The sequence below is a fragment of the Mercenaria mercenaria genome, chromosome 1, assembly GCF_021730395.1.
Source record: "Mercenaria mercenaria strain notata chromosome 1, MADL_Memer_1, whole genome shotgun sequence".
Taxonomy (NCBI): Eukaryota; Metazoa; Mollusca; class Bivalvia; order Venerida; family Veneridae; genus Mercenaria; species Mercenaria mercenaria.
In genome coordinates this window covers 102230739-102243272 of record NC_069361.1, presented here as the reverse complement: position 1 = coordinate 102243272, position 12534 = coordinate 102230739, and the positions used below count along the sequence as shown (strand labels likewise).

Here is a 12534-nt window from a genome sequence, read left to right as displayed (position 1 = left end):
TGGCACTACATTTGGGTTAAATGGATATACCCCACAATGTTTGAAGGCGGACTGGATGTTACTTGCAGAAAGAGAAGAAGTGTATGCCTTACAGCCAATCTTGCACACATCAAATCTGGTAATCAAACAACCTCCAGACTGTCGAAGGTGTTGATGACAGGCATGATTCCAGGCAATTTCAAAAGGCCCGTAACAACTTACGTCCAGAGGCTGTAGTAAATGGCTACAGTGAGGGGGAACAACAAACAAAACAATACCATTCTTCTGTGCCCACTCAATCAGCCCCAAGGAAACATGACTTCTGTGACCATCATACAATACGAGCACCTTACTGCCGTCAGCCCGAGAGGGTAGATGTGGCTCTAGATGCTCTGTCATATACTTTGTGAACACTTCAGTGTTAGACCAGCCAGATTCTGATACTGTTCCAGACGTGCCAGAAGTACAGCCTTCAAGTAGACCTGGAAGCATCCTAACACCAGGAAATACGAAAAAGGGCGGCACCTGTATAAAAAATGAAAGGGAGGTGATCAATAAAACAACATGAACATTGTTTTATCATTTTATATGATATTTATAGACAGATTACCTAATTATAACCAGTCAGTTATAGATTACCTAACTATTATTAGTCAGTTATATTAAGAATTTAGTATTGCAACAACTACATTTTTTGCATCTAACAAATTGTTTGGAAAAATTATACATAATACAAAATTTAAAAAATCTATGTATATATGATTGTGTATTTCATGTATGTTAACTATAAATAACAGTATGCATTAAAAATTTGCAAATTCTTAAGTGAAAATATCTTAATTAATAGTGCAACATAAAAATACGTTATGTGAAAATTTACTTGGTTTCCAACAGCATTTCCTCCACCAATCACAGTGACTGTTTTCGACTTTCCACATGTAACAGCCTGTGGTTTATAATGAGTACCTGTGACAATTTTTGGTGGCTTATGTTCAAGTGAAAGACCTTTCTCATCAATATTATAAATGCAATGTGGTTTATCTTTTAAGTTGTATTTGGTGAGAATTTTGTTTAGTTCATTGAAGTACTGGTCAATAGCCGGGCGGGTTGCACTTCTTGCTCTTGCCATCTCCAAAGATCTAGGTTTCACAACTTTAATGCTAGGCCATCGGTTCAGAAAGTTATAAAACCACTGTTTAGAAAGAGGTTTGTCTTGTTCTCTTAGGCCAAGATGCACAGCATAATCTGAGGCTAAGTTAATTGTTTCCTGCCGGGTATATCCAAAACCAATCTCAGCCATTGTAATAAGGTGCTGACTCAGAAATGCTTCCTGTTCTTGTGAGAATAGAGGAGGAGTACCAGACTTAAGGACATCTACTGATGTTTTTCCTCTTATTCTATCTTTTAATGTTGTAATTGGTATGCCAAACTGTTTGGCAACACGTTCCACAGGTAGATGGTGTTCTTTTACCATGTTATATGCATCTGTAACATCCTGAGGGGTGTAAGTAGTTCTGTACTTCCTCTTAACAGTACTTTGAAACTACAAGAAAAAATACTACCACTCATAAGAAGGTAGGTAAAAATGGATCGAATTTTTGGAAACACCCTGTACATGAAACACAAAAGTTGATGACGTCATCAATGCATATGATGTCACAATGCAGACGAGGAATGTTTTGGTTATTGAAAAAATACTTTATAATGATGAATTTTATGATTTTTTAATTGGAATTTTTGGAATTAACAAAAGAACATGTAAGAAGGTAAGTTATATATTTTTTAGAGTAGAATTACCTGTCTTATTTCCATTTTTTTATCCGGCTGTCAAAATGAACGAAACTCCTCCCCTTGTTTACAGTGCGGTCAAATCAAGCGTGAAATATCGTCTCGCGAGATTACAGAAAGCCCTAAATGCCAACCGTCAGAAAGACAAGTACGTCGGAAAGAGATGCCGAAGGGATATATGACTGTCAAGTGTCGTTTGTGGCTGTAGCCTATTTAAATAGATTATCAAACACATGCCTGATTATTCAGACAACTAATAGACCCTTTTAACTCTAATATTAAGGAATTCGCTTGTTAGCTTACAGTTGTAAGAAGAAATTGGGCACTTCGCACAGAGAAAAATTCATTAGTTAGTGCGAGTAACCTCCCTTCTATCTTCTTAGGTGAAGAGCTAAATAGACTGTAGACTGGGTCCCCTGCGAACTTCGAAAAAGTACTGACATGCTGCCGTTTGACTGAGGCCCGATAGGAATAGCCGAATTCGGAGCTCTATGTATAGATCTAATTAGCAACTTAACTTATAAAAAACAATAACAATTATTCATTCAGAAAAACATTTCCTACTCTTAATTAAGTCTTAGAATGAAATAATTTTTTTATTCATTCAATTCACAGATACTTGGTGCCTGGAACCCGACCTCTCATTTGCCCTTTCACAACGGCATCTAAAATATTTCAGTACTAATTAAAACATTGAAATTGGTACCAACTATAAGTTTAGATAAGATAAGATTTATTTAAAAACTACAAACCAAGCTCATGCGAGCTTTTGAACCGACAATATTAATTGACTCATTGTATGCTAAGAACTTTAACAAAATCCCAAAACTATTTGGTTAGTCACTGGGTATATGTGACTGTGTAGTGTTTAGGTTCGCTATGACTAGATACCGGAAAGGGCCCTTTCCGCAAAAAGGACTTAACATGATCGGAAAGGGCCTGCCATTGACAAAATACGAGTCATGGCATAAACCGCGCTGATCGGAAAGGGCTTAACATGATCGGAAAGGGCCTTCTATATGTTTATTATTGGAATATATTTAATTATTTCTTCATATTTCATTATGATACAATAAAAGAAAATAAATTATGAAAAAAAAGTTATCAATTTGTTATTTTTAGATGAATTATTGACAAAATACGAGCCCTTTCCGATCATGTTAAGCCCTTTCCGATCAGCGCGGTTTATGCCATGACTCGTATTTTGTCAATAATTCATCTAAAAATAACAAATTGATAACTTTTTTTCATAATTTATTTTCTTTTATTGTATCATAATGAAATATGAAGAAATAATTAAATATATTCCCATAATAAACATATGACAGGCCCTTTCCGATCATGTTAAGCCCTTTCCGATCAAATACCTCGGAAAGGGCCCTTTCCGGTATCTAGTCATGCCCGTTTAGGTTTGGAAAACTAGTTTTTCAATACTGGAACAGTCGGGATGTTGTTTACAAAATTCGTAAGATTTTCGGTCATTGCAATTGTCCAATAAAGGTATAAAATATTTAATAAAAAGAGGTTAGATGCGACATTTAAGAGTTGGACGGTACGCTTTCCTTGTTGATTGTACCTCTTAAAGCCCACCCAGTCAGAGCTGTTGTAATATCCAATTCCTGACCTGCTGCGTCGACCTATTAAGAGTGTTTCATGTTCTATCTTCTGCAAAGGCACTGATTACATGCAATTAATGTTCTTTTGGCATGTTTTTTACAAAAATTAACGAACGCATTTTAGTGTTTTACAAAATATGGCTTCTGTAATCAGTGCGTGTGTTGGGGATTCTCTTGGCGGGATAACTTTTTTCGATGCCCTCTTTCAGTTGCACATGGTGCGGGGAGTGGGTGGGGGATAAGATTGAGGTATTGTGCACTGTGGGGTTGCGATTTGAGGAGGCTGTGTTTTTGGAACGTGTCTTTTCCTGTTGGATATTGACCTTGCTCTTTCACAGACTCAATCAAGTTGCATCCTATGCTTTTAAAATATCTTATTGATTTACAAAGATTGATCTTATGCAAAGAAACATAACCTTGACCTTTTAAAAGACATTTATTTTCATGTTTATATTACCCTGATAAATGTCATATAGATATTTCACAACTGCATAACCTGTGGTGTACATAAGAGAAGAACAGTTACAACAGGACAAATGAGCAGCAGTAACAGCTTGTATTTGTACCTTTTGGTACAATTTCATGATTTATATTTCATTTTTATTTAACAGTCATCCTACGAAACAAAAGAGGATATCTTGTTGAATAACGAGATAGATAAGACATCTCGTGTTTTTGTTGTTGTTTTTTAGTTTACCACGGTTCATCGTTCAGATGCTTAGATATTTCATCACCCGGGCTAATGTCCTCGTGGTTCAATTCCTGTACATCTTAACTCTGAACCGTAATAAATCAGGCGACAAACCACTCAAGGTCTTTATTATTCAATAAATAAATGCCACTAATATGAGCCTGTCTAAGTGTCTAGTAAACGCTTTGTCACTAATGGTATTCCGTAATTTTACGCCTGGTATATTTCTAAACGCTTCACTGCTATTCAATCCCGTTTTCAAAAGCTAAAGATACCCGTTTGTGCCGTGCAAATGACCGATATGATTAGGTTGAATTATATGCAATATCTCTCTCTTCGATTGCTGTTTAACTCCCACTTCGGATATTATTAAAAGACGCACAGTCAGTGCAAGAGAAATATTTTTTAAAAAGTGCGATCGAGACTGAAAACAGTAAAAAGTGTTAGATATACCGACAAGAGTAGTAAAATCAGGTTAAAACGCACTTTACTAGAATAAATTTCATATGCATACCGCCTGCTGGAAAGATTCAAGCGTGGGCAATGGAGCAGTTTTAGACGGGAGTTTTCCATAAGACGAGAATACAACTTAAAATAACTGGAACTATATGAATTTGTCTATAGGCCAGGGTGTGTCTGATGAGTCAGTCGCCAGTTGTTGTTGTTTTTTTTAAATGTCATATACACTGATGACTGTACACAAATTACCTTGAAAAAGCTTCAATCAGAGCTGTTATATTTCGATCTCCTCAGATCGTTCAGCAAAACATTTATGTTATGTTGTGTTTGTGTACTGTTTATTTTTTCAGCTCGAACTTTCGGATTGGTTGGTTCCCACACTCCAACTTTAAAAGCTTTGGGTATTGTTTAATCACCCCTTGGATATGGTGCCTGCTTTTTAATTTTGTCTTTTGGCAGTTTCTGTGATATGCAGGCTCCATAACCACAGATCCCCTCTCTAAATTCCAGTTTGTTTAGTTCTGCCCATTGTTTTCTCGGTTAGGGCAAAGTCATTATTTTATCTGGGGACCATACGCTGCTTTTCATGGAATTTCATTCTGCGCATCATTGAAGGTTCCATGTGCACCGCCGTATGAATATATCTACGGATGTCTCTAAATTATATTCTGGTACTTATAACATGTGTGAATGTTGAGTTCTGCTCAACCCGGGGCTAGAGGGCGTGTACGGTAGCTTGCATTTCCACTACCGTCCGTGAACAGGCTCAATCAAACCGAGCCTGCAACATTTTCATTTATGTTGTGTTTGGTGACCTGTAGTTTTCCACTGTTTTATTTTATTATATAAAATGCCTCATTAGATTAATGTGATATGTATGGACTTCAGTTAATTTCCATGCGCACATTATTTAGACAGGATTAAGCTTTTAAAGATGTGTAATTGTCTATCAAAGATGACGCCAGCCTACATGAACATTTCTACGTTTGTCTCTATATTTTATTTTGAAACACGTAGCATGTGCAAATGTTTAGTTCTGCTCAACCCTGACCTGAGGGCGTTGATGATAGCATGCGCTGTCACTACCGTCCATGAAGGCCGAGTCAATTCGAGCCAGCAACATTTTCATTTTTGTCGTCTTGGGCGGAAGAGTATGCCTAATTGTCGGTGAAAAAACAGCCAATTACTCACTGAGGAGCAAACGAAAAAATGTGTCAAGGAACTTCTAAACATATACAACAGCTGTGATAGTCTGGTTATTTCTAATTTTCTAACAGGTGACAAAACCTGGGTGCACACGTTTGAGCAACAGAGAAGGGTTAATAACAAGCAATGGAAACGATGAAGCACGCACATGCATTGCCAGAATGAAAAAGAAAATGTACACTATTATCTTTAATTCTAGCGGGCCAGTTGTTCTAGTGCATTGACCATTGGGTCATGCAGTTACAAGACGTTTCTATAAGAACTATGTGCAGAAGAAAAATAAGAAGCATCCAAGAAAATGATGGACAGTCATCCATCTGATTCCTGAAAACAACTCATGCTACAGGTGCAAGATGATAAGGCTTTCTTGGCGTCTGAAAGTGTGCAACCGCCTTACTTACTAGAACAGAAGCCACGTGATTTAATTTTATTTCAAAGGCTTAACAAAATGCTTTCTTGGGAATGATATGTAAGTCAAGAAGTTCTCTTGGCAGCGCTATATACCAGTGTCTCCAACAGATACGGAAAAGAACCATCTACCTGAATTTCACGACTGGGTAAAATGTTTATAAAAATATATGTTACTTTCAAGGAGGAGATACTTAAAAAGTTTGCAATAAAATATTTTCGATAAAAAGCTGCACTTCATAAATTCAACCTCAATGACAACAAATTTTGAAGGACTCTCGTAATAAGGTCACCTTTTCTTTTCTTTTCCCGTTTCACCATTCAAAGCGTTAGCTTATCTGAGTTTAGAAAATACGTGTCAGCAAAGTCCATTGATATAATTTTCCAATAATAACAGGTTCTACTATATAGCAAGGGTCTTTTTTTACATTGTATTAGGTCTGTTCATTGCATTAAAGCTAATACAGTGTTAGTTAGACAGTACTTTACATAAGGAAACGTTGTGTAATTCCAGCAAATATCTTTCGTAATAGCATCTGCTGATCACACTATGTCACCTAAACCATCGTGTCATAGCTGTAGAATGGGCGACATTATGAAAATGATTTATGTAAGATATGTAACAGCCAGACCAGCCTCGTGGCTCTCATATTACGGAAAAGAAATCTATATTATTTGGGAGTGGATGCAATGCTATGAAATACGCTTCCAGACGTCTATGAACTGTTGGATTTTGAATTTTAGTATGCATACTTGGAACGCTTACATTTCGCCTATAGGTTTTTAAAACTGTGTTACAAGCAAGTGTGATTTGTATTGGTTTCCATAATTATTGTCCCCCGCCGTTTTCGAAGAAAAAAGGGGGATATAGAAATAGGCTGTGTCCTTCCGTCCGTCCGTCACACTTCGTCTCCGGTCCCTAACTCTGCCATTCATCAAGGGATTTTGAAATTACTTAGCACAAATGTTCCCCATAATGAGAGGACGCGTCATGCGCAAGGCCCCAACCCTTAGTTCTAAGGTCAAGAGGTTAACTTAGAGGTTAAAGGTTAACATGGTCTGCTTCTTGTACGGTCAATAACTCTGCCATTCATCAAGGGATTTTAAAATTGCATGGCACAAATGTTCCCTATAATGAGTTGATTTGTCATGCGCAAGAACCAGGTCCCTAGGTCTGAGGTCAAGGTCACACTTAGAGGTTAAAGGTCAAATTCAAGAATGACTTTGTCCGTAGCATTTCTTCTTTATGCATGGAGGGATTTTGCTGTAACCTGGCACAAATATTCACCACCGTGAGGTACCCTTGTTTTTAGAATTACTTCTCTTTGTTATTACTTTAAAAGCTTATATTGTAATGTTTTTATTTCTGGCCGGAGGGAAAATTCGAGATTTTCTGGCAGGCTTTCTGTTACTGTCTTTCTTTAAGCATTGTGAGCTCTGAATCAACGTGTTTAACTCAAGCAAATAGAGCTTTAGGCTTTCAGGTTCGTTATTCTTGCTTTCCATTTAAATTGACACAATCATTTTTATTATTATATGCCGTATGCTTTTTGGTACCATGGTACGCGCATGTAAGGGATTCATCTAGCAAGTGTAGCCTCCGTGGCCGAGTGGTTAAGGTCGCTGACTTCAAATCACTTGCCCCTCATCGATGTGGTTTCGAGCCTCACCCGAGGCGTTGAATTCTTCGTGTGATGTAGCCATCCAGCTGGCTTACGGACGGTCGATGGTTCTACCTAGGTGCCCCCTCGTGATGAAATAATGCACGAAGGGGCACCTATGATCTTCCTCCACCATCAAAGCCGGTAAGTCGTATTATAATTGTGTCGGTGCGACGTTAAACCCAATAAAATAAAATAAATAAATCATATGGTAAGTATAGATCACCATTTATAGCACCATTAACCGTAATGGTTTCAGTGCTGCGCGGATGCGTTTTTGTTTTCTTATTTTGTTTTTGACATTAGTCGAACATGTAGCAGCGCACAAACTATGGGCCGGCGATTTATAGAAGTTTTATAATAGAATGTTATATTAGTTTGAACAAGTTTTTCATAATCGATATAGGACCTATATATCAACATGTTTTTATCTCTTTTATAAATATTTTCGTTCTGAATGCCGTCACCGAACTACCTCTTGAACCTTTCGCATATAAATACTGCGGTTTAGTGCAACTAAATTGATTGAATGACTTTTGTCAAGTTAAATGTCATGACATTTTAAATATGGTACTCTATTTTGATTCGAAGTTATTTTAAGAAACAGGATCCATTAAACAAAATTGCTAGAGATAATTGTATGTTTTTATTATTTAGGAAGTAAATGTATACTTAACATATCACCGATAGTGCAAAATGAATGGACTGAACAACCGCCTTCCGCTCGAAAGCTGAGAATTAGAAGTATAAACATACAACAAACTTAATTTACCACGGAAGTTAGCCTGAGATATAGACATGATCCTTTACGAGGTAGTCATTTTTAACCTTTAGCCTGCTGGCGGCAAGTGATTTTGCCTTTGCGACCAGTGCAGACCAAGATCAGCCTGTACATCCGTGCAGTCTGATCATGGTCTGCACTGTTCGCTTTTCAGTCAGTAAATTTTCAGTGAACACCCCTTTGAATGGTAAGTGGTACTCACCAAATTGGATGGACCAGTCCATTTTAGAAATATAGCAGGGTAAAGGTTAAAATGCAGTGTTCTACCATGTGATAATGTAATTTACTGCACACTGTCATACCCTACGCCTTTTGACTAACAAAACCGTCACATTATATCACTTTATGGTCACTTTTATATAGCTGTTACATGTTTGACTGTACAAAAACCAGCATTGCAGTGTACTCTGTTGATCAAAGTGGATGCTTTCTTTTTGCACTATTTGTCCAATATTGTTGAAAATGCATGAAAATTACACATTATACTAATCCACAGATTTTACAGTTTAACATATTTACTATCAGAACAGAACAGAACACAACTTTATTAACTCAAATCATATACATGACACATGAGTATACAGTGAAAATAATGTTTTAGATATTTTGTGACATGGTATAGGTATACATAAGATATATTTTCAAGTATACACTTCTTATGTAAGTACAAATGTAAAAAAGTTGAAGAAAACTAAAAAACGATCATTTAACCAGATGCATGGTAAAAAAAAACAGAATGAGAAAAAGAATGAAAAAAAAAAGGAAAAAGGGGGTGAAACCTTTATGCTATCATTTATATCAATTCAAAAGAAAAATAAATCGCTTTACTCACTCTATGTCGTGAGTAAATCAATTATTCACTAATTTCATGTTCCTAACTACAAAAACAACAAACACAAATATAGGATACAGGTCTTAGTATTTGACAGCATTCCAATGTACAAAAATTACGAATATATTTGTCTTGCAAATGTCAGACGGTACGATGTTGTGCGATGTGTTGATGATCGACCAGTAGAAGTGGGGTAAATGTGGTTATCTTTATCTTTGTACACCACTCAGCCTGAAAACATACTATCAAAATTTGAGGCAAACATACAATCAGATGTACAGGAAAATCTATACTGTAAAAATGTGCTTTCTTTTAGGTCCCGAATGAACCAAATGTAAAAACTTGAACTCATCTTATCTAGAATAGTTAAACAGCATATAAGATGGCAATTCTGGTCTCTCTCAGCTTCGTTGAATTACCACAAAATAAGAAAAAAATGTGCAGTGTATAAAACATAACATTCTTTCAAGGTAAAATCAAAAATAAAATGAAAACTAGCTCAAAAGAGGATAACGGCAATTTCCATTTGATAACGAAAGAATAACATTGCATGGGAAAAAACAGCATAAAATATATAGATATAGAATTAAATGCGTACTTGTGAATGTTACTTTTCTAGATGTAGATACCGAGTCTGGCATGAAGAATTCAAATGTTCTCATATAATGTTAAATGTATATCTGCCTTTAAAGTTCTAGTAATACATGAATACTCAACAGTAATAATTATCAAGGAACTGTTCATGTCTAAAGACCCTTGAAATATAAGGTACAGTAACTGAACCTTATTTTCTATCAGAACATAAAGGAGACGTAATGTCTGGCCTGAGGAATCTCTCTAGAACTAAATGATTACTCTTGTTTAAATCACAGTCAAAAAGTCAAATCTGCCTTTGATATTCGAATACAGTTACAAGCCATCAGCAATAACTATTAAGAAACTTGAAATGTCTGTTAGGGTGGGTGGGAGGGAATAAACAAATAATCAAAATACTTGTTATGCTGTCAAATATTCAACCTCGAGTGAAGAATATCAATTAACAATTACTTATATAGTGCACTGAAAACATGAGAAACTCGTGAATTGCAAGCAGAAAACGCGGTATATAATAACTACCGGGAACTGGAGACAAAATAGTTAGCAGACGATGAAAAACGTGAATAATTTTATTTACTCACTCTATGTCGTGAGTAAATCAATTATTCACTAATTTCATGTTCCTAACTACAAAAACAACAAACACAAATATAGGATACAGGTCTTAGTATTTGACAGCATTCCAATCGAGCTAAACAAAGAAGGTAATTGTAGTGTAATAAATTCAAAAGATTCTTTTAGAAATATCCAAAGTTTTCAGAACGCTAGCCAAAGTAAACGCAGCACGGCCTAATATTAATGTATCATAGACAAAGCATTCAAAAGACAGTCAACGCAATAATGCACGACTAAAATTTACAACCCATGCTTTCTCAGCACAGCCAAAGCAAAATATCACTTTTTACTGCAAACGCTTTCACAACACGACCAAATGGTCACTTTTTCGATACAGCGTACGCTTCAACAGCACTACCAAACACCCAACGCTTTCACAGAACAGCTGAAGTAAAATAGACACATAGCGTGATACTCAAAAAGTAAACTTATCTTTCATTGCAGTTTTCACCAAGTTTTATATGATTTACATATCCATCTTACTATCTACATTAAGCTACAACTTGCACACCATCTGAAAATATTAATTTACATATTAAATATTTCATTTGGAAAGAACTTGGCAAAAATAAATTACAGACAACATTTCAAAGTTTAGCAGAAATGAAACAGCTAATGTTTTCGCATCACGGACTCGAAATATAAAAAAAAAAACAACATCATGTCTTGTTATCAAAGTTTCGCTAAAACGATATACGTTAAACTATTCACAACATCTAAAAGTAACACTTACTGCAGAGTTTAATATAAACACTTGTTTGACTAGTCAGCTCTTTTGCGTTATAACCAGTCAAAACAGTAAAACCTTTTACAGTACAGTTAAAGCAAAACGGACATAACTTCCTTAGCAAATTGAGCTTGAACAGGTAACACTTAGCCGTACGAGTACAATGTAATAAATCAGTGCTTTCGCGTATCCTTTTAAATTAAGTTTAAAGCGACTCCCTATATTACAAATGTATACCTATCTATTCATTGTTGTTCTTAGCTCAACAGAAATAAATATCCACCAAACAAGGTAACACTGATCACTACATCTGAAAAGAACATAATAAGATTAACGATTGATCTAGATAAAATAAATATATATATTTCACAGCACAATAACGTAATTGAATATGTCAAAAATGAAAAGACAAAATCACTGTCGTTTTCAAAACAACTTCATTTATCAAAATATAATAATCATTCATTAATGCAGTACCCAATGCTGTAGCTAATGACTTCACAACACAGAAATTAAACGGTCAGCAAAATGATACACGACAAAAATAAAACAGCCAACACTTCCATAGCACAGCCGACGTAAATTACAATACCTAACGTTTTCACAACACTAATAATAAGAAAGTCAACGCAATTATGCACGACTAGAACAAAGCATCCCACACTTTCAAAATATGGCAAAAGTAAAAGTGTCATAGCTAATGTTTTCACAACACTGACTATAAGGCAGTCAACGCAATAATGTACGGTTAAAATAAACAGCCAACGCTTTCTCAGCACGGCCACAGTAAAATGTTCCTTTTTCACCAAGAAACGCAAATACTTTCCCAGCACAACCAAAGTAAAACGGTCACTATTTCCGCATTATAGCCAAATACTTATCTTCCGTCGCAATTTTCACATATTTTTAATTAAAATATCTAAACAGTATATCAATCAAACAATTTCTTCGTTAAGCTAATAACGTCATTGAAAAGAACATTATATATTAGATATTTCATATTTTCAAAGCAGTTTTTCGTACATTGTAGTTTTTTGTTAGCCTTACAACTTCTAAAATAAATATCATCTACCAATCAACGTTTTCCTAATCACGACATCTGAAAACAACAATCAACAGATTGAAGATTGATCTGCATATAAAACTCTCATAGTATAACAAAAATAAAACGGTC

At 35.7% G+C, this 12534-nt stretch overlaps 2 protein-coding genes across 2 annotated transcripts in view; both read right to left on the bottom strand.

Moving 5' to 3' along the window:
* Positions 1-2157, bottom strand: part of LOC123528594 (acyl-CoA:lysophosphatidylglycerol acyltransferase 1-like) — a 31441-nt gene extending 29284 nt beyond the window's left edge. Inside the window, exon 1 of the mRNA XM_045308420.2 lies at positions 2071-2157. The gene's annotated coding sequence lies outside the window, so the exon portion shown is untranslated. The remainder of the gene's footprint in view (positions 1-2070) is intronic.
* On the bottom strand, positions 279-1791 carry LOC123540063 (uncharacterized). The gene is made up of 4 exons (XM_053526484.1): positions 1777-1791; positions 860-1522; positions 333-504; positions 279-301 (listed from the first exon to the last, which is right to left on the bottom strand). The coding sequence occupies exons 1-4, from the start codon at positions 1789-1791 to the stop codon at positions 279-281; spliced, it is 873 nt and encodes a 290-aa protein (XP_053382459.1).
* Positions 2158-12534: the final 10377 nt, after the last annotated feature.